This window comes from Bos mutus, chromosome 10 (assembly GCF_027580195.1).
Source record: "Bos mutus isolate GX-2022 chromosome 10, NWIPB_WYAK_1.1, whole genome shotgun sequence".
Taxonomy (NCBI): domain Eukaryota; kingdom Metazoa; phylum Chordata; class Mammalia; order Artiodactyla; family Bovidae; genus Bos; species Bos mutus.
Window position 1 is genome coordinate 51,115,560 of NC_091626.1, and position 22,028 is coordinate 51,137,587.

Genomic DNA, 22,028 nt, shown 5'->3' on the forward strand with positions numbered 1-22,028 from the left:
CATACAATTATGGAATGTAGGTAGGCAAGAAAAAAATCCTATGGGGATATGTTACAGTTAGATGGGGAGGTACTTGTGCAAATTCATGATTTTAAAAATATGTATGTAAGCATGTTTATGTGTATGCGTTCATGCTCAGTCACTCAGTTGTGTCTGACTCTGTGTGACCCAAGGACTGTAGCCTGCCAGGCTCCTCTGACCATGGGATTTCCCAGGCAAGAATCCTGGAGTTGATTGCCATTTCCTCATCCAAGGGATCTTCCTGACCCAGGGATCGAACTCACGTCTCTCGCATCTCCTGTACTAGCAGGTGGGTTCTTTACCACTGTGCCATTTGAGTTCAGGTGCACATGTATATTATTTATGTATGAGTGCATATGTATGTTTGTGTGGTGTGTGTGCATAAATATACATACATTTTTTTTCCTGGATTTTTCTGTGAGGGCTGGAAAACAAAATCACCCTGGTAGCCATGAACACACTTAGTACCCAGGCCTTCTTGGTCTCTAACACCATTCCTTACCACAATAAACCATGGCTCACCAAAGAAGAGGTAGACTCCAGGACTTGGAACATCTTATAAGGAATGCCATAAAGTTTAAAGGGAAAAAAAAAAAAAAGATAGGGAGAAGGAGGACGAGAAGGAGAAGGAAAAGACAGAAGCATGTCACAAGAACACATGAGCCAAATTAAAGGGGTTCTCACTCTAGTGTTCTTGCCTGGAGAATCCCAGGGACGATGGGGCCTGGTGGGCTGCCGTCTATGGGGTCGAACAGAGTCGGACACGACTGAAGTGACTTAGCAGCAGCAGCAGCACTGTCAAATCTGAGAAAGCTTGAGAGTACCAAAACAGGTATGTACAGAACTGAATTAGAAGCCACTGGGAAAGAAGGAATGTGTGAATCCACACCAATAACAAACGGGTAAGTAAATGAGAGAGAAGGGGCTCTTGCTCACAGAAGAAAGCCGAGAGCTGACTGTCAAACAAGGCAGGAAACCAGAGATGGAAAATCATTTTGAAGCTGTAGCGATGAAGAGTAGGTCAGGCAAGAATCAACAGTTGCTAAATCTGGGGGGAATTTTGATGAGTAGTAGGATATTTGCATAATCTTATCAATGGACAAAAAAGTGAACTGTGGCTACAGAGGAAAGATCTGTCCTCTTGGAAATACATTCCTAAGTACATAGGAGTGAGGGGCCATGATGTATGTAATATACTCTGAAATGGCTCATGAAAACATTTCTGTGCATATGAGAGAGTGAGAGAAAGACAGACTGAGAGAAATTGGCAGAGAGAGAGCATAGGTGCACAAATGATAACGCAAATGGGATAAAATGTTAACAATTAGTCAACTGGTGGGTAAATGGTATATGCTCTTTGTACTATTCTATTTCTGTATCGCTTGAAAAATTGGAAATTTTCAAATAAAATCTTAAACCATGCTTTTGATTAATATTTACACTGAGATAAGTTCTATTGTTAACTCTTTATGAGCTTAATTTTGTGTAAAATTAAAGTTAAAAGTGTATTTAATTTATGTACTTTTAAAACCTAGAAGAAAACAAACCAAGACATAGACGGGTATCATTTCTGGGTTACGGAATTATGGATGACTTGATTCTGTTGTATTTTTTATAGTGTTTCATATTTTTCAAAGTTATTAGAGAAAACTTATTTTTGAAAAAGGAAAATATTCACAAAATATTATATATAATATTGCTGACTGTTATGTCATTGATTTCTAATAGCACACACAAAATAAAATAAAAAACCTGAAATCATTGAAATGTCCAATGACAGGAAAGGTTGTTGGAGAGGTTGTATAAATTATGATACTTCTAAAATATTAGTCATAAAATTTATGTTTGCCCAATCAATTTATGGAACCACCTAAGTATCCACAAATAGGGGGTTGGTTAAATTATAGCATAGCTGTAAAACACAATGTGCAGAATGTTTTCTGACCCAAACTGCTCCAGGAGTAGGGGGAGGGCTTTGACTCTTTGCCGTCTTGCAAACATCCTAGCTATACAAATCTGCTAAATGAGTAAGTGCTCAGTTCAGTTCAGTTGCTCAGTCGTGTCCAACTCTTTGCGACCCATTATTCTTCCATGTATTTTCAAATGTTCTATCATAAATTCGGTAACAAGGGATTTTAATTTAAAAAATTGTAACATAGTATGTATGGATCATCCCATTGAGAAAAGATTGGAAGGATATTCACAAAAATGAGGATTACCTATGCTTATGGGTGATTCTTGTCACCTTTTTTCTTGACTAGTAGTAATACTTGTACAAAGAAGTTATGTTTTAAAAGCATTAGATGATCATTAAGAAGCCTATAAATACTATTGCTGGAGAGGGTGTGCAGGAAAAGGAATCCTCCTATACCGTCGGTTGGAATGTGGGTGCAGCCACTATAGAGAACAGTATGGGAGTTCCTTAAAAAACTAAAAATACAGTTACCATGTAATCCTGCAGTCCCACTCCTAGGCATATATGCAGAGGAAATTCTGTTTGGAAAAGATACATGCACCCCTATGTTCATTGCAGTACTATTCACAAGAGCTAAGACACAGAAGCTGCCTAAGTGTCTAAAAACATGTAGTACATATATACAATGGAACATTACTCAGCCATAAAGAAGGAGATAATGCCATTTGGATGGACCTAGAGATATCATAGTAAGTGAAATAAGTCAGAGAAAGACAAATATATAATATTGCTTATATGTAGAATCTAAAAAAAATGATACCAATGAACTTGTTTACAAAACAGAAATCGACTCACAGACATGGCAAACAAATTTATGGTTACCAAAGGGAATAACAGTATGGAGGGGGGGGATTAGGAGTTTGGGGTTAATAGATACACAATACTATATATAAAATAGATAAACAGTAAAGACATGCTGTATAACATGGGGATCTATAGTCAATGTCTTATAGTAACCTATAATGGAAAAAAACCTGAAAAGAAACACATATTTTCTCTACCTCTGCTGACAGTGGCATACAATCTGACCCTCATCATCTATTGCCACCCCTCCTAGTTAGTCCCCTGCTGCTGCTGCTTCTCCTATTGGTTCACACTGGGATGACTTTCAAAAGCACAAGCCTGACAACTTCACGCCAATAGAGGCCACAACTTCCTTCAGCTCCTGCTGTCACAAAGTCCAGTCCCTTGGACTGGACAGACATACAACTATGTACTCCCTTTCCAGTCTTCTTTCCAGTGTCCTCCCTGCTCCCACATAACTGTACTCCTACCTATCCCAGCAATCATCAGGGACACTGTAAGTAATTCTTTACCCATACTCATCCTCCTGTGAGCTCCTACAGGATATGACTTTTGGGCCCCAGCACTTAGCCCAGCATCTTGCACATAGGAAAAGACCCTGATGCTGGGAAAGATTGAAGGCAGGGGGAGAAGGGGACGACAGACGATGAGATGGCTGGATGGCATCACCAACTCAACGGATGTGAGTTTGAGCAACCTCCGGGGAGTTGGTGATGGACAGGAAAGACTGCTGCAGTCCACAGGGTTGCAAAGAGTCGGACATGACTGAGCAACTGAACTGAACTTGCACATAGGAGGCGCTCCAATAGCATGAGGGCTAATGAAGGAGAATGGACCTTCTGAATGATGTGATGTGACCCTTGGTGACTTGAATGTGCACATGAATCTTCTGGGGATCTTGTCAAGATGCAGGTTCAGATTCAGTAGGTCCGGGGGGGGGAACCTGAGAGTCTGCATTTCTTATAAGTTCTGCTGTTGTGCTAAGAACCACACTGAGTAGTAAGGACCCAGTGAACAGTAAGAGTTTTTCAGATAGAGGAAAGTATGGACACAACATTCCAATAGGAATATTGAATTTTTGAGTGAACTTTTGATCTCAAAAGAGATAAAATATCATAAAATGATACTAATATAATACATTATGTAATAATATTATGTGTCATTAAAATATATATAACTATAGAATTATATAGGTCATTCCAGAAAAAGGGTAAAATAAATAATAAAAGGGGCAAAAATAAAGTCATTTACTCTTAAAGTCTCAATATCAATACTCTTTTTTTAAACTATAGTTGATTTACAATGTTGTGTTAGTTTCTAATGTACACCAAAGTGAATCAGTTAAATATATATATACACACACATACATACACATATATATATATATTCTTTTTCAGATTCTTTTCCACTATAGGTTATTAGAAGATATTGAATATAGTTCCCTGTGCTATATACGTTAGATCCTTGTTTATTTTATATATAGCAATGCTCAATATCAATGTTCTAATGCTCAACTTGGAGTTATATTAGAATCACCTGAAAAACTTTTTAATCGGCATGTATTTTCTTCCCACTTCTCTGCCAGCCGCCAACCTGATTTGAGGAATATGAAACCCTCCATCCACCCCTCCCCACTACAAAAAACTACAGCCTTGGAGAACACTTTTGTTATTGATAGAAAGGTACTGTGTCTCTCAGTTGTGCTGGGGGAGAAACAAGCTTCCAGTTATATAATAACTCACATCCGCTAAATCTTCTGCAAAAGGGTTGCAGCCAGGCTGTGCACAGATGCTGTTGTTCCCTCTGCCTGAAAACCTCTTTTTCTATTTCTGACCAAGTCCAATTTTTTTCCCTGGATCTTCAAAACTATCCTTTCATCACATTCCAAACCTTTTGTTTTGGCACAAAAATGCAACCAGGAAACAGCTATTTGTCTCTCTTCCCCACTCGACTATGAGTTCCAAAAACGTCTGCTGTGCACACCATCCCCAGTATTGAGCACAGTGTTGTTATGCTGGTGCTCAAACGAATAAAGAAAGAACCACTCTCCCCAGACCTAGTGAAGTTTCCTCTTCCACATCTTATGCCCTGTCCATAACCGGCCAAACCTAATTCTTAAGAGGGCTGACATTTAGTACAGGGCTAAGAACTGTGTAAATAACAACTCAAATGTCCTGGGGTTGGTTTGGTTCAAGTTGTTTGGGTTGGGGAACCAGACAGAAACAATATTTTTCCTCCTAAAAGTTAAAATTACATAATATTTACCTCTTACAAATCATATATATTTAAGATAGGAAGCCCAGGAACAAAATGAACACAGGTGAAGGCAGACATGACGAAAGAACCAGAACAACTGGTGTTTGGGAAGCTACAACGGTGTCCTCTCCTTCCATCTTTGACCTTGTCCTATTGGAGGTAACCACTCAGGAACTTGAATTTATTATTAGTTTTCACCACATACTTATATATCTCTAAACCGTAAGTTGTTTAGCATTGCTTGCTTTTGAGCCTTGTAAAAACAGTATTGTTCTGGTGTGACCTTTTGTAGCTTTTTCTTTTTTTTTTTAATTTACATTGTTCCTAAGACTCAACTATGCTGTGGTGTATACCTGTGGCTCATTCATTTTCATCACAAAATACTCCTGCATTAATATGAATATATCACAGTTTATTCCTGTGTTCCTCATCAGTGGACTTTTGGGATGTTTCTGGTTGTTTGCTCTTAGAGACAGTGCTGTTACAAACCATCCTTGTACTCGTCTTCAAGAGCATCTGTCAGCTTATCTAGGGTATACACCAAGGAGTAGACTTGATCCAGGCATGGGTTCAGGTTTATAATCCAAATGATGTTTTGAAGCAACGGTGCCAGTTTACATCCCCACCAGCAGGGCATGAATTCCTGGTGATCTGTATCCTCACCAACCACTTGTATTGTTAGGACCCAGGAATTGTATCCTTAAGTGGCAGCATTTTTGCACCAGAATGCAGTGTCCTGACTGGACAGGTGTTTCCTCTTGGCCATCTAATAGAAGGGCCTGATCTGAGACTCTGCCCAAGAGATGGGTGCCAGGGACTTACACCTTGTTGAATCCTGACTTTGGGACACAGCACTAAATTGAGATAAGAGACACAGTCATCACAGAAGTCAATGAATCATAGAACATGGATCTTGAAGGACCCTAAGGCCAAATACTTCATTCTATATTTAAGGAGACTGAGGCCCAGAAAGGTTAAATGACTTGACAAGCTCTCAGAGCTAATTAGTATAAGAACCTGTCTCTGGGGCTCTCAATTCTTAATTTAGGCCTTTTTTTTTTTTTTTGGTTTTTAAATGTGTTTGGTTTAGTAATTTAAAATGGTGTAGAAATCTATTAAATTAAAAATGACTGTAAATACTTAAATAACTGCCAATTTACTTTTAAAGGTAGTTTTTTGATGTAAGTGACTGATGAATTTGATATCTTCAGGTCCTTTCCTTGTGAACTAAACAGAAATAATACTGAATTTCAATGGAATAAATAGGGGAAAGATGCAATCTCCATAATAATGGTTTTCAATAGACAAATTTAACAGTTTTTAAAGACACCAATCGGAGAAGGCAATGGCACCCCACTCCAGTACTCTTGCCTGGAAAATCCCATGGATAGAGGAGCCTGGTAGGCTGCAGTCCATGGGGTCGCAAAGAGTCAGACACGACTGAGAGGCTTCACTTTCACTTTTCACTTTCATGCTTTGGAGAAGGAAATGGCAACCCACTCCAGTGTTCTTGCCTGGAGAATCCCAGGGATGGGGGAGCCTGATGGGCTGCCATCTATGGGGTCGCACAGAGTCAGACATGATTGAAGTGACTTAGCATAGCATAAAGACACCAATCTCCCAGGGAAATTAATCTCCAATTTTTTGACTTGTCACTCTCATCCTTGGATCATCCCCCCAGGCAAAATATAGGTTTGGGCTTAAGAAGCCATTTTGTGAGGAAGTGAAAAAGAGTGAAAAAGTGTTAGTTGCTCAGTCATGTCTGACTCTTCATGACCTCATGGACTGTAGCCCACCAGGATCCTCTGTTGATGGAAGTCTCCAGGCAAGAATACTGGAGTGGGTAGCCATTCCCTTCTCCAGGCAATCTTCCTGACCCAAGGATAGAACCCAGGTCTCCTGAATTGTAGGCAGATTGTTTATCATCTGAGCCACCAGGGAAGCCCCAAACTTCAAATGCTGTGAAATTTCAATTCATCCTCCTCTTCTGAGTACTCAGAATTAAGCTGTTGTAGGAGGCTAGGACCTATTTATGGATATTACACATATCCATACAATGTAGTCCCAGTAAGCTGATGGTGTATAATCTTAGATGCCTTTACATGCGAATGTAGAAAAACTGAAAAGAGATTAATTTGCAGCTGAAGCTGTTATGCAGCTGTTACGCTCTTCAGAGTGTGCATAACAAGCATGGTGTGTGTAAAGGAATCTGTCCTCACATAAGAGGTAGTCAAAAGCAACTGGGGAGGGAGAAGGACTACTTGGTAGGAAAGGTGTTTGTGTAGTGGCTTCGAAAACCTGAAGTGGAAATTTTCATTCTGGAGTTGTTTACTTCAGAGATCCCCCCTCCCCCACCTCCCCTGCCTTGATCTTCTCTACCCCAAGAATCCATTTACCATTTGAAAATATCTTTTGGTTTAACAGTGTCTGCAGGCTGGCAATAAAAGCTTTCCAAGAAGCATCCCTCTTTTAATGTCAGGATAAAACTCAGGAGCTGCTTATTACTTTGGAGGGGGGGGGGAGGCTTGAAGGGAGAGGCCTTCAAGTAATTTTGCTAAGAATGCTGACCAAAGGGTACTTTGGTACTCCTGGATCAGGTTTTCCTCCCAGCAATCATTTTAATCAGCACTTCCCCTGTTTAATGAGCTTGTAGTGCCATTACATAATCACCCAGCTCACTGGATTAATGATGAAAAGAGGAACTGATTTTTCCAGTTGCATCATTTGAAGTAAATGTTAACTTTCTTTCTGAGTCCTTAGTTAACCGCATTAGTGTGACAAATATGTCTTTGTCTAGCATAAGTAATTAGAATTTAATCACTTTAACTGCATCTTAATTACCCCAAATGAATTGAAAGGACATTTAATAGCAAAGATTAAATTGCCTTAATGAACGATTTTTGTGACTCCATCAATACTTGAATCGCGCTAGCCACTCCTCTCACGCACTTCACCTGCAGTGAGCACAGGAGTCACTAGGTGGCGCGTTTCGCTCATTTATTTATTTAATTTCCCCATTGATCTGTTTTAGAAGACAACAGGAAAGAAAGTGAAAAGAACAGAGTTTATTATGTTCCTTTGATAACCTCTCTTTGGGACTATGAGGTCATCACCAGATGCAAAAACAAAAGTAGCGATTTCAGAAACTGTCGATTCTGAGGACTCTGGCGAATGCAAAGGGAGATAAGAAACACACGGATAACTGGAAGCTTGCAGTGGTTGAGGGAAACTGTAAGTTACCCTCTGGACGACTGCCAACATATATACAGAGTTTAAGTCAATTTATTATTTTTTAGTGCAGAGTCCTAAAACATGAGTAACAGGCAAGCTTTGGAATAGCAAGACAGGAACTGATGTGAAGCCAAGAAATATAATTGTTGTGCAAGTGCGGATTAGAACACCAATGCCAGAAAGTATGGGAGGTTTGGGCCTTTGGGCCCTCCTCCAGGCTGGGTCCCAGTGGACCAGTCCTACCCACAGAACACATCTAATGAGATGGGTCTTGCCCATCAATAATTGTTTAAGTGAACAAATGGATGGGAGACTTGAGTTCCATGGCTAGCTCTGTTACTGCCTCACATTCCCTCTTTCTTCAAAGGAGCAATAAAAGATCTCTCTTATAAGTCTCAATAAAAAAAAGAAAGAAGTTTCCACAAGTATCTCTCTTTGAGCATCCCAGAGGGAAGACACACATTCCCTACTTTCAAGACCTTTATTATGCAGAGACTTTCCAGGTTGGTGTTTATGACAGGGGATCAGACATTTCCACATTCTTGGTCCACTGACCTGGTGAACTTGAGCCCGTAACTGAGGCACAGGGTGAAGGGTAAGGGGGTTCTGGGCTTTGAGCTGAGAAAGTTGAGCACAGGGTCTCAGTGATTTCCAGCTCTGTTACCACAGTTAAGTAATTCAACCTCATTGAACAGAGAAGCCAGAAAATAATGGTAACGACCCCATAAACTAGTGGCTTCTAAACTTTGCCGCACATTAAAATCACATCAGAGCTCTTAAAAATCACAGTGCCCAGGTCATGCCTTAATACTACTAATGCCCAGAATATCTGAGATTTTAGCCAGGAATAATTTTTAAAAAGATCCCTAAATAAGTTCAAAGTATAGCAAGATTTGGGAGCACTGGTACAGGGAGAATTAAATGGTGGCTCAGATGGTAAAGAATCTGTCTATAATGCAGGAGAACTGGGTTTGATCCCTGGGCTGGGAAGATCCCCTGGAGATCCCCATGGCAACCCCCTCCAGTATTCTTGCCTGGAGAATCCCCATGGACAGAAGAGCCTGGCGGGCTACAGTCCATGGGGGTCACAAAGAGTCGGACACGACTGAGCAACTAAGCACAACACATATGTGCCCCGTAGAGTTCCTGACCGATAATAGGTACACAATGGACACAAGCTCCTTCCTTATCAACTAACTTCCTTATCACTTGCTAAGACAAATCTGTGGGTTGAACTTCAGGGTCTTGTTCTGTTCAGCTGTTATCTTATCAAACTATCTCACCTAAAGGAGAGGAAAATTTCTGGAAGTTAATTTGTTTCACCTTTATGATCATGTTACATCTTTGGGGAGGAATACAATGTGGATGTTTCTACAGCCAGACCCTGTGGTAAAACAAATTTATACGATTGTATCAAAATAATCAGATTGTCCTGGTCATCTAAGCCAATTCTACAATTTCAGAATAAAATTAAGCTTCATTCATATTAGCATACTTGTGTTAAAATAAAAATCTATGCAAATCTATTGATAGAAGACAGGAATGTATGATTATGCATTAAATTAATTCACATTAGAAATCAGGTTTTTCCTTTTTACTAAACTCTATAAGGCTGACACTTTTCAGGAAATGACTTCTCTCAAAGGTGCTTAGCCATCTTATTTAAATACAAACAAAATGAAAACAGTATTTAATTAATACTTGTTGAATCCTTTATCCCAAGTTATAGGAAATCTATACTTTAACTATTATGACTTCAATAAGACCCTCCTTCTGTTGGTATCTTAGATTGAGGACCATTCAAATTTGCCCAGAGTGTGGAAACTTCTGTTTTTATGGGGACTGAAATGAAATTAGAAATTTCTCATCCTGTCCATCTAAGCTCCTTGGTTGACTTAAAATATTAAACTGGTTTTCAACTATTCCAATATATGAAGTTTACAAAGAGCACTGAGCACTGTTACTTGAAGGGAAAGGCTTCTAACTATGTATTTTGAGGAGCAAGACACATGAGAACCTCCTTTTTAATTACCCACTTTCACTAGACTTGAGGATTTTCTTTCTTAAAAGGAAATAAAGAATAAATTTTACCGATATACTCTGCAAGAACTCTTTCTTCTGAGAACTTTGGGTAGCAGCATCTGTTTGATTAGCTGAATTTGCCATGAATGTGGAAATGATGACATCAAAACAGCTCATGTAACAACCTCCTTAAAGACCTCATAGATTAGAGATGACTATAGATTTTCCCCAGCACGGATCAAAGGGACTGAATTGAACGTTTTAGCTTAATGATCCAACCCCTGTCACACCCATAGGGACTCAAATTCCGATTGTATAAGCAGGTGTGCATGTGCACTCAGATGCACGCAGAAAGCTGCTGGGGGGGGGGAAGAAAAGATCAACCACCTGATTGACGAGGATAGGTTTGATCTTTTCCATTATTACTTGATTGTGCTCATGGATACTACTGTCAGGGCCTCATGACTTCTCATAAACTTTGAAATATTAGCTGTTAATTTTTGTTTCCTCACCACAACTCTTCAAAGCCATCTTAGCCACTTTTCAAGGGCAAGAGAAACCCAGAGGACAGGACTGACTGGGCCCTGTCCAGGGTCCTGACGCCACACTGGGGCTTCAAGGCTGCCAGGCCTCCAAGCGTTCCTTCACGCACCCCACCAGACAGCAAACAAAGAGCTTCAAGCTCAAAGCCTCAGGGCAGCCTTCCAACTCTGGTCAGTTAGCTGTAAGGCGAAACAACAAAACAAAGGGACCGCTAATCCACCCTCCCTACACTCTGAGCCCCAATCTCTGATTTCAGACTGCCAGGGTCACCTTCTCTACTGTGACCCTGATATTCTCAACATTCCAGCAAAAGTATAATTTGGATATAAATTCCAAACATGCTATCTTGTTTGGAGAGGTTAGAGTTGGGGTATAATTTGGGGGAATGGTGATTTTGTCTCACCAGTGCGGTCATACCCAGGAAGTGGGTAGGACCAAGACAGATCCACTAAGTATCCTTTCCTCCCTCCACTACACTCTACCAATCAAAACAGTTATCCGTTGAAAATCACTAGGACATCAGTGTTCTAAAACAAAGCCTCTTCTCTTCGCATTGGATTGAGGCACCGAGGTTTACTGGGTGCCTGGCCCTGCGACCCGCAGGGGGCGCGCGCAGTTACTGGAGCACAGTCTGGAGCACAGAACGATCCCCTAAGCTACTGGGGGAAGGTGAGTCCAGATCGAGGGCATCAGCAAGGGCAGGAGTTTAGCTCCCCACCTGGCACTGAGCGCTGGAAGCTTGAAGATAAAGATGCAGCCTGGGATTTGAGTCACTCTGCTGCTACAACACAACCTTGCTGTTGTTGGCACAGACTGTCCCAAGTGTCAAGTACAAAACAGCTATGGCAGGATTGGGTTTCTATTGACCCTGATCGCCCTCTGACTTGGGGCTGCGCCCGCTGGTGGGAGAGCCAACCGCCCTAGGAACAAGCTGCAGGGTTTATTGTCTCTGGCGGCCGTGCTCAATGCCCCGACACCAGGTCACCACACAACGACCAGCAGGTCTCCTCTACTCTAGACAAACTATCTGCTGTGATCTTGACCACATGCACACTTAACTCCATGCATTCCCTCTTCTCCTCCCTGGAGTTTGTGCTCCCTAGTGGGGACTGCAAGGGAGAACTATTATCACAAGGCCTCTAGGACTCAGACATGGGCTGGGAGAAAGGTGCACGAAAAGCCGTCTGGTGATCGGACTCCAGAGCCAGACCTGTTCGGCTGGTGTGTCCGGGGTCCCAAACCAACTCCCCGGGAGCAAGGTGACCATTGGGCCTGAGTTGGTGAGGGGACTCTGCCTCTGCCTGACAACTGGCTGCCCCCAGGCCACGCCGGGAGGAGGCTATAAGAAAGCGTCGGAAGAGGCCCTCCTCCCCGGCAGCCAGCCCCCCTCGCCCCCAGGCTGCGAGGCTGACTCGGTCCGCCGCGCCCCACGGGCCCTTTGTTCGCGCCACAGCCGGCTGGGAGCAGCTGCACTGCCGGAGACCCGCGGCGCAGAGACGCCGGCCCGGGCGTGGGGGGAACTAGTCCATTTGGCACCTTCTCCTCCTACTCTTGGGCCCAAGAACCCTTCTGTTCCTGCATTCCGCAGCCCCAGTCCTGGCTTTTCTCCCGGCCTTCGGCCTTCGAGGATTCGGGAAGTGGGGTTCCCAGGGCCCAGCATCGCACTCCTTCTGCTTGGCTCCCTTGGTCCAGGGAAATGAGGGGACAGTTGAAGTGTCACCCGCTGGGATAAATATTAACAAAAAGCAAATGGACTTGTGCGGGGGCCAGTTATCAATCAACCAGACCGCAAGGCCACTTATGGCAAACATGGCCCAGGTTGGCCTACGGGAGACTTTTCTCATGGCCACCTTCTGGCCAGACTGCCACCCCCTCACCCCCACCCCTGCCCTTGTCCAGGTGGCCCTGAGGCAAGTGCCAGCCTGGAAATAGGAGCAGTCCTGGGTGCTGCAAACCCGTGTGGCTCCCCGGCGCTGCGGTTTGGAGGTTTCTTCACCTCCACCTTCACAGGTTCCTCAAGGCAGGAGTCAGGCACCAGACTCCCGGCCTTGCCCGCTGGTGGGTGTGCACTTGCAGCCACTTATTGCACTGGCAGCTCCCCTAATGTGGCCAGAGTCTTCTGGAATCTTTAATTGGAAACTAATCTCCTTGCGTCTTAATAGGCGACCACGTCAGAGGCGGGCGACCACCCACCCGCAGAGCCCAGCCCACTCTCCCCACCTGGGAGAAGACGAAACGTGAACCTAGTTGCACTGCACTTAAATGGGGCAGCAGCAAGTACTACATTGAGGGAACATATATTGATTTTTTAAAGGTAGTTAATTTGGTGAAAATTTCCTCCTGTCTCTTGTCTTCCACCAGCCGATGTAATTTCGTGAAGAGAAAGCTTCTCTCCAAACAGGCTGCCACCTGCCCGGAACCTGGGGTACCAGGAAGGGCACGAAGAAGCGACTCTCCTGCCACCCAGCCAAGGAACCGACCTCAATGGGCCTTGCCTGGAATGGGGCAGAAACGAGTGTGAGGTGGCGGGGGGTGGGGGTGGGGTTGTCTTTGAATGAATGTAAAGGCGAGCAGAACTGCAAGTGGCACCTTCCTCTGTGCATCGGACGGAGCTGGGGGGTGGGGGTCGGCGATGTCCCATAGCTGGGGCCAACATGCCCTGCAATCTGTTTTAAGTCACCTGCAGTCAGAACCGACAAGAGATCATTTGAACGGCCCAGGAATCTGCCCCCCCACCCTTTTATTTTCCGTAAAAGAAATGTTAACAGGACGGCTCGCTGTTAGTTGGTGTCTTAAAAACAAGTCCTGGTTCTTCCTGCATAATAGGATTGATCCCGGCTGGCTCCGCAAGCACGCTCATCCCAGCCTGCCCCACCCCTTTAATGAAGTTAAAGAAAGGAAAATGGAAGAGACGACTCTCCATCCGGGTCTTAGAATGCAGAGTTCGCTGGGGGTTTGGCGCCAAACGCCTGTTCCGCGGAAGTCTCCGACTTGCCTTCACCACCCCCACCTCACGGAGGAAAAGGCCACGCGCCCCGGCGCAAGGGCTGAGCACGACTCTCTACTGGCTGCTGGGTGCCAGGCAGCGGCCCCTTTGATAACTCGGGTCCCCGAGAGCCCTGGTGGGTACGCCGCCCGCACCTCCCCAGGCCTGCCCACGCAAGGAGGTCAGAGGACGCTCCTGCAGGACAGAGCGCCAGGGCGGGTTGCCAGGGCTCCAGGGTCGTCTCTGAACCTAACTTCTCAGTCAGTCTTTCGAGGGGGAGATAGGAGGCCCTGGGGAAAGAGAGTCCTTGAAGTCCTGAAGAAGCGCCTTCACGAGGTAGGGGGTGTGGAGCGAGTTTTCCTGAGGGGACTTGCTTTCCAGCTGCACCCCCTCCTTGCATTCCCCTAACCCCACTAACCGAGGCTTGTGTGTACACTGCCTGGGTAAAAGGTCCTGAAGCCCGACTCGAGGGTGGCCTGGCGTGCGCGCGTGTGAAAAGGCTACCTTGGGCGCCCGTAGAGGCGAAGCAGTCAGGGAGAGGAATAGCCTTTTCGGCCGTTCCTTCTAGGACTTCAACTGTCCTGGGGTCTCGGTCAACCCATGAGATAGGGGGGCGATCTGGTGGCTGCACACACAACTACAGAATGGAATTGCGGGAGCCCCAGAGGGTACCCGGTCAACCTTTTTTTTTTGCCCCTCCCGTCCCCTTACCCCAGCCTCTCCAAACTTCTGGGCGAAGGCTGCACGAGTCCTCCTGGGGACTTTGCTTGGAGCCTACGAGCGCGGGGTTGGGCTGGAAAACCTGGCGGGGGCAGAGACTCAGGCGGCGAGGCGCTTTAGCCAGGCCACAAGAGCTCACACGCCAGGAGTGCTTTGAGTCCTCTCCGGCTCCAGTCGCAGGCTCGCGGGGACACCGGCACCTGCTCCCCTCTAGCTTCTCATTGGCCCGCACGATGTGGGGGAGGGGGCCCTGGCCTCTCGCTTTGATTTTAGACTGTGAAACGGCTCAGTGCCCCCGGCTCTGAGCGGATTGACTGTCTCTCGTACTCCAGGGACAAATTAATGGAGAACGATCAGTTAATTAACAAACCCTCATTCCGGCTTTTACCTTTTTCTTCGCCAGGACTCAGGCGAGGGCGCCAGGCTAAGATGGGGTGGGGAGCGGCAGCATGTACCCAAGAGTCAATCAACTCAGCCCCGGTCTCATCAAACCGAGTCCACCCTCGGCTCCCCTTGGCTCTACCTCTCCGCTTGTCCTTCGCCCTAGGGGGTGGCTGAATCTGCTTGAAGTCCCCCGTGTCATTCAGGCTGGCGTCACTTGTTCCCTCCGCCAGTCGGCCGGCCAGAGCCTTCCCGGTATCCTTGGCCTAGAGAGGCTGGGGGACCTGGGCGCTGTGTGTATGCAGTATCACCGAGACCTTCCCGCCCAACTCAGAAACACTAGTGCCTCGGGGTTTGGGGCCAGGAGACCTCTTCTCGAAGACTTGTTTTTTTTTCCTCTCACACTCCCACCCCCTGCATGGGGATTCAGACGAAAATTCATGCGGAAGAATAAAACAAAATGAGAAGTACTAAGCGAATCGGCAACGAAAGCGGTCTCTGGGCTCAGCTAGAAGCTCCCTTGTTCCTTGGCCGCCCTCACCTGGACCTTGGCACGGTCTGCCTCCGTCTCAACAGTCGGTCACCCGCGCAAAGTGCGTGCTAAATCTTAGGAAGCATCTGCGCCACACACCCACCGCCGCGGTTCCATAACCTTTTGCTGAAACTCCCAGAGTGCGCTCCCCACTCCTCAGACCCCTGCCCTTCTCCGTGCCACTAGAGTGAGCGCCGGAGGGGGGAGTCAACGCAGCGAGTTCAGATAAACATTGGCAGGCAGCTCCTGCACGCTCCAGCGCAGCGCCCAGGTATGTGCCAGGGATACTGGTTGGCAGCATCTGCGCGCAGTTTCACGTATGCTTCGCCTCTCTTTCCCCAAACCCGAGTGCGAAACCCAGAAGCGACGCACAAATCGTATCCATCCAGGTGTGGGGATTTCTCTCCTCCTATGGTTGTGCGAGCTTCCTGCGCTGTCTCCCAGCACAAATGCGCCCCCGCGATCACCCAGGCCGCGCCGCTCAGCTCCCGGAACCTTCCACAGACCAATGCACTGAGTCCTGGAAGAGGCTGCCTGCTCCCGAGAGCCACGCTCTGGCTCTTCCAGGCCTAGGAACCCCCCTCTCGGTGAAAGAAGGACGGGATGAAGCGTGCACAGAAGGCTATCCTTCCCTGCCTCCTTGGGTCCCTTTAGCTTCCCCAATACCTTATCTGCTCTCGCGCCCAACAAATTGGCGGCTCACCTGCTAAGCGGAGCGCAGACATACGCTGGAATTCCGGCTCCTGCAGCCACTTCCACATTCTCCTGAAGGTCTCCCGGCCGGACTTGAGTTTGCTCCAGGGTTTGGGGTTGCGTAGCAGGTCCGAGAGGGTCCCTTGGGAACGGCAGAGCACCCTCTGCGCGAAGATGGCCTGTGGGATGCTGTAGCGCTTGAGCTCGGTGGTGATACGCTGCGCCACCTCTTTGGTATTGATCTCTTCCATCTGCCCTGAATTACTTCCATTGCTGACCTGCGCACCGGTTACCGAAGGGTTGGGCTCCCGGGCCGTGCCCAGGAGTTGCCCGTGGCCCTGGGCGTTCAGGTGGGCGTGGGGGTGGTGTGGAGGAAGGCCGTTGATGGGAACCATGCCTGCCGAAGTGGGCGTGAGGTGCTGCTCCCCGTGACGACCGAGCATGGCCGGGTGGTGGGCTTCGAAGCCGTTGGGGGTGAGCATTTTGTCGGTGGGCATGGCGGCACCCGGGTGGGCATAGTGTGGGAGCCCTTGCTGGGAGTTGTGGATGCCGCCCAGACCGGAGCCAGAAAGGGGCGAGAGGCTCTGGCCCATGCCGGCCACGTCCTTGTGGTAGGGGGTATAGAGGTTATTCATCGAGGCCAGCCCGCGCTCGTCCCGCATGAGCGTGAAGCTACCGCTCACGTTGCCTGCCAGGCGCTGGTGGTGGTGCGGGTGGTGGTGGTGGTGGTGGTGATGGTGATGGTGGGGGAACTTGTCCGAGACGGTGGAGATGGGCGGCAGCGGCTGCAGAGGGGTTAAGGTGGTGTAGGTGGTGGGCATGCTCATACCTGGGGGAGTCTCGCAGGCCATGGTCATGGTGGGGTGCAGGGGGCCGGCCAGGCTGTGCTCGGGGGCCCGGTGGTGGTGGTGGTAATCGCCGCTCCCGCCGCCGCCGTCCAGCAAGGACGCCATGCCCATGGAGCGCGGGTGCGCCGGGGGCAGGTGGCTGCCGCGGTGCGCCACCGAGCTTCGCGCGTGGGGGCTGCCGCCCAGCAAGTCGGCAGGGGCCGGCACCGGCTCATGGCTCACCCCGTGCAGTTCCCCGATTGCCTCCATGGTCAGCTGCGCGTTCATCGTGATCTGGGCGAGCGGGCGGCGGACACAACATCGATGAGGCCGGGCAGAGGCGGCGAAGGGCGCACGCAGTCCGGTTTTCACATCGGCTGCTGGCGACTGTTGCCTTCCTTCCTTCCTCTCACTGTGGGGCTCTGTCTCCCTCTCAGTGTGTCTCGCCTTCCCTCTTGCCCCCACCTTCCCCTCTGCGTCCTCTCTCTTTTTTTTTTTTTTTTAATATTAATTTCCAAAAAGGATTCGCGCCGTTGGGCGAGCGCGGTTCCCCCAGCCCTCCCGCCCCTGGCCCCCTCTCGCCCCTCTCCTTCTTAGAATTGTGAGGCCCCCGGCTCCCCTGACGCAGCCCGCGCGCCTTCCGCGGCTGCTGCCTGTCCGTGCCGCTGGCCAGCTCCAGCCATGGCTCGGTTACTGTTGCAGACTCTGTGGCCGCTGTTCCGCCGCCGCCGCCGCCGCGGCCCACCCTCCCGCTAGCCGGGCGCAGCGCGCAGGCGCGCCAATCGGCCCCGCCCCCTCGTCCCCGCGCTCTCGGTCGGTGACGTCCCCGTACAAATGAAGGTGGGGGGCCTCCACGCCTTACCAGCAGCGCCGGGTGGTGGGGAAGCGGCGGGCGCGTGCGAGTGTCTAACGTAGAGCGCGACCTAGGGTTGCTAACCCGCGCCGGGAAACTTGCGTCCCCCTTGGCTCCCTGGCTTGGGTGGGCTCTTCTCCCAGCCCCCGGCCGCACTTGCTGGGCTCGCATCCCGAGTGGCGCACGATGCCTAGAGAGCCATCGCCCCTCTCTCCAGTTGCTGCCTCCCGGTGAAGGTTACCCAGGAGCCTCAGCTGGTGTCATCACTTCTTCCACCCTGGCCTGTTTCCCGGGAGGGCCTTTGAGAGTCCACACTCTCCCAAGCTTCAGGTGTTTGACCTTTTGCCGGGGAGGGGAACAAATATTTTAAAGGCCTTGGTCAACCCAGTGGCTGTTCAGCCGACAATCTCTGTGCTCCCTAATACTTTGCCCACCCTTCCTCTTCCATGCTCTGCGAAGAGGCGCGCTTAGTGCCAAGAGTCCCGGCCGGGCCATACCTCTCTATCCTCAGCCGCCTGGGTCCTTCTCCGGTTCAGCTGATAATTAAGCGGTGCGCCGCTTCGTGAATGACTCGGCGTGTGTGTGTGTGTGTGTGTTGTGTGTGTGTGTTGTAAGTGCCCTGGGTGGGTTCCTATGTTAACTCGTATGGGGCCGCAGAGGTTCGTGCTGTTCCTGCGGCTTCTTCATGGCCCTCCTGGTAAAGCACCCAGAGGCCGCTGCTTGCGGAAGGACTGACGCCCGCAGGGTGGACCAGGCGCGCCGGTCTCTGTTTGGCCCGTAGGGACGCCCTCTTCCCGGCGTCCCTGCGAGAGGCCTCCAGATTTGAAAATCAATTCAGCTTCGGGAGTAATTGTTCGCTTTCCACAATCACGCTCCAATCCGGAATCGAACCTGGTCCTTGGGCCTGGCTAGGGACGCGTGGGGAAGCCCCCAGTATGGGACGTATTCCCGGCTGCCACATGCCGGCTTTCTTTCATTTACAAAAGAAAGAAAAAAAAGTCCGTAACAAAAGGCAGAGCGTGTCCGCTTAGGTGCTTTCATCCCTCAGAGAAAGGACAGATGTGTCCATTGTCAGGCCCTTGGCAGTTACGACCCGGTCAGTGCCGAGCCTCAGCCCCGGGCGAGTGGTGGTCACAATGGGGGAACAACTCCTCCAGAGCCTGGGTGTCTATCCGGGCTGGGATATGAAATAAAGTGTTTGTGACCTGAGCAGAGCCGAACTCCAACTGTATTTTCCGATCAGAGCCCACCACTGGTGTCTCTCCTGGGACTGTTCCCAGACCCTAGGAAAGCTCAGGTTGGTTCGGTGCTAGTAGTGGTGGTAGCTGAGTCCCTTAGGCAAAAGCTTGGGCTGGCCTATCCTTGGGGAGGGGGAGGAGGTGGGGAGACTTCCCACCAGCGAAGGCATAAGCAGGCCAACCTCTTTGCCCAGGTCCCTACCACAGCCCAGGAAACATGAAGATCAAGGTAGGTCAAGACCTGTGGGTTCACTCTAGCTGACTTCTTTGAAAGCTATCCTGTTCAGAGATGGGTTAACCTGGTTGGTTTCATCACCACAGACACTCCTATTTTGTCCAAACAATGCCTATGGGGGGTCTATCTCCGTGGACTTAGCATCAACTTGAACAATGAATATTTAGGATTTAAAACCTCCTGAGGGTAAAAGGTCTTTGGGAAACATAGACTGACAAAAAGGAACTCAGAAAACAAAAATTAATTTTAAAATTACTTGTATTCTACGTGTATCTACATCTATTTATACATACATACATACAAGCATAAAACATATTTTCTGCCTAGTGGATCACAATATGTTGGTGGCAAGCTGAATTATTGGTTCCTTAATGTTTCTGATCTCGTTTCTTACAACACAGAGCATGTAGCTCTCGTATGAGACCAAACAATGGGTTAACATAGAAGGCAGACTTTGAGCTAAACCGTTTGCCTCCCCTTTGCCTTTCCCCCTTCATTCTAATCCTCTTGAAGTGATTGATTTGCCCTTATGACAACTCTGTTCCCAAAAGGCAGTTTGTTAAAAGAAAGAAGTAAATACCACCAAATGCACAAATTGTTCATGGTTTTCTCTTTGTGTAACTAATTAGGGACTTGATCCTAGAAACCTTTCCTCCTTTGAGGCTCCTGGTTGAACCTCTGGAGTCTACCTGAAGAGGGCTGGGATCAGGTGAGCTTAACTCTACCTCCCCCCACCTTATGAAAGGGGGCCTGGTTCAGTGCTGGTCCCTAAAGGAGGAGCCAAAGTAAAAATCTGGATAAGTATTTATGTGGTGGACTAAAGTGTGTTACAAGACTTGCTTGGGGAGGAAATCTCCTTAATTTTTCTTGGTCATTTATGCCTTTTATTTAACCTTCATTTTCCTGGAGTTGACTGAATTACAGTGATTTCTCAGAAACATTTTTATTCTTACTCAATGTCTTGGAAAACTTTCCTGTTACTAAGAATGTATGTTGGGTGGGATGGGCGCTCTTAGGCCTAATTAGGGTGAATGCATATCTATGTGAGTGAGTGTGCATGTGTGTGTATGGGGGGAACCAGAGGACTGGGATAGATTCTTGTCATTTTGTCTCTCTCTGCCCTTCCACCTGCCATTGCCTAGCCTGGCACCCATCCGGTGCACTATGGAGGATTAAAGAGCCCAAGGATGGGTCTCTTGAAATTACCTGATGGGTTTAATGTATGTGATTACAGGATGTGTACAGTTCTATATAATAGCCAAGAAGCTTGAGGGGAGGGCTCATTGTTAGCTGGTTAGATTTTGAGTAGCTGCAGGGAACTTTAAAAAAAAAAGTCAGTCACTACTCTGTTTCATACACTTATATATTTAAGAAAAAAGGAAACAAGACTATGGACTGGATGCTTGTTGCTGGCAATATTTTCAGTGTGGAAACAAGGATTTCAGACTACTTATTTTGTAGTTGGAGTGCTGCTTGGTGGTGGTCAGGCAGGTCCAATCCTTCCTATGCTAGGTGGGCTAGAGCTTGCCCGATGACCCCAGAAGGCTTAGAGGAGAGAATGAGAATAAAGTCTTTCCTCCAAATGCTGGCCACACAAGGTTCTTTGAGAACCTTCTATCAGTTTCAGAGTTGCTGCTTTAGTGTGCTTTGTAAGTAACAGAGATGTGGCATATGACTCAGTCCCAGTTTTCAGTACCTTTCCAAAGAACTGTTTCCAGCCCCTCTGAGTCATTAAATGTTTACTTCCTGTTTGTAGACAGCACAAACAGCAAAGCTGAGTGTCAGGGTGGATTCCCTCATCCAGGGCTTCATGGCAAGGCTGGTAACTCACCAGCCTTTCTGATGCCTGTAGCAAGTCTAGAATTAAACTCTTGGTGAGGAACCATTTCTTTGGTGTCGGGTAGAGTTAGGCACTTGATAACTGTGGGTGAAGGATTTGATCCTGGGTGCTTCTAGCCAGGTTCTCCTGTCTTCCTCCCACCTCTGCAGATTTTTTTTTTTTTAATCCAGAAAACTGCTATTGGCTTAGAATAGGAAAAATTCAGAAGAGGGTGGCCTGTAATTCCCTACTGACAACCATTAAAAAAAATTAGTCAGTGGCTTCTCTCCATTTTATGAGGGCCAAGGAAGTGCTAATCAATTATTCTAGCCCTCTTCATCAATCTTTGACCTTCATATACTTCTTATTCATCTGTTGTTAGTTTTTTCCTTTTTAATGTAAATTATGTTTTGCACACTATATATAGTGTGAGTTCACTCTCTCCTTTGTGACATTTCCTACCTACACTTTCCAAATCCGAAAGAGAAGATGCTCTGGTGCAGAGCTCTTTGACAGTTCCTGTTAGTTCAGCAGACTCTGGGTTATAGGAGATGCCCAGGTGGTCCAACATTCCTTTCCCCATTCTTGGGCAATTGGGCCACCGAAAATAAGCTAGAGGCGGCTTTCCCTGGACTTAAATTCATCCCAATGGCTGCCAATTTTGGCTAGGGCTTTTCAAGATCTCTGGCTAAGAGCCCTAAAGGGAGAGGGGCTTCCTGATACCCTGGGGCTTTGGATGGGGTCCAAGGCTCCCAGGTGGAACATACTGTTTTCAAGACCCCGCTATGGATGCAGCCAGCTAGATTCCGGGGCAGGTGACCTTCTCTGGCCAATCCTTCAGTGGATTTTCTTTCCTAGTCTTTGTATTGTTGAAGTATATTACAAAGGAGAC

The 22,028-nt window shown here is 47.7% G+C and overlaps 1 protein-coding gene across 1 annotated transcript in view; it reads right to left on the reverse strand.

Moving 5' to 3' along the window:
* The window catches only part of ONECUT1 (one cut homeobox 1), a 32,708-nt gene extending 15,429 nt beyond the window's left edge, over positions 1-17,279 (reverse strand). Inside the window, exon 1 of the mRNA XM_005909671.2 lies at positions 16,175-17,279. Within this exon, the coding sequence (XP_005909733.1) occupies positions 16,175-17,279 (1,105 nt within the window). The remainder of the gene's footprint in view (positions 1-16,174) is intronic.
* Between the last annotated feature and the right edge of the window lie 4,749 nt (positions 17,280-22,028).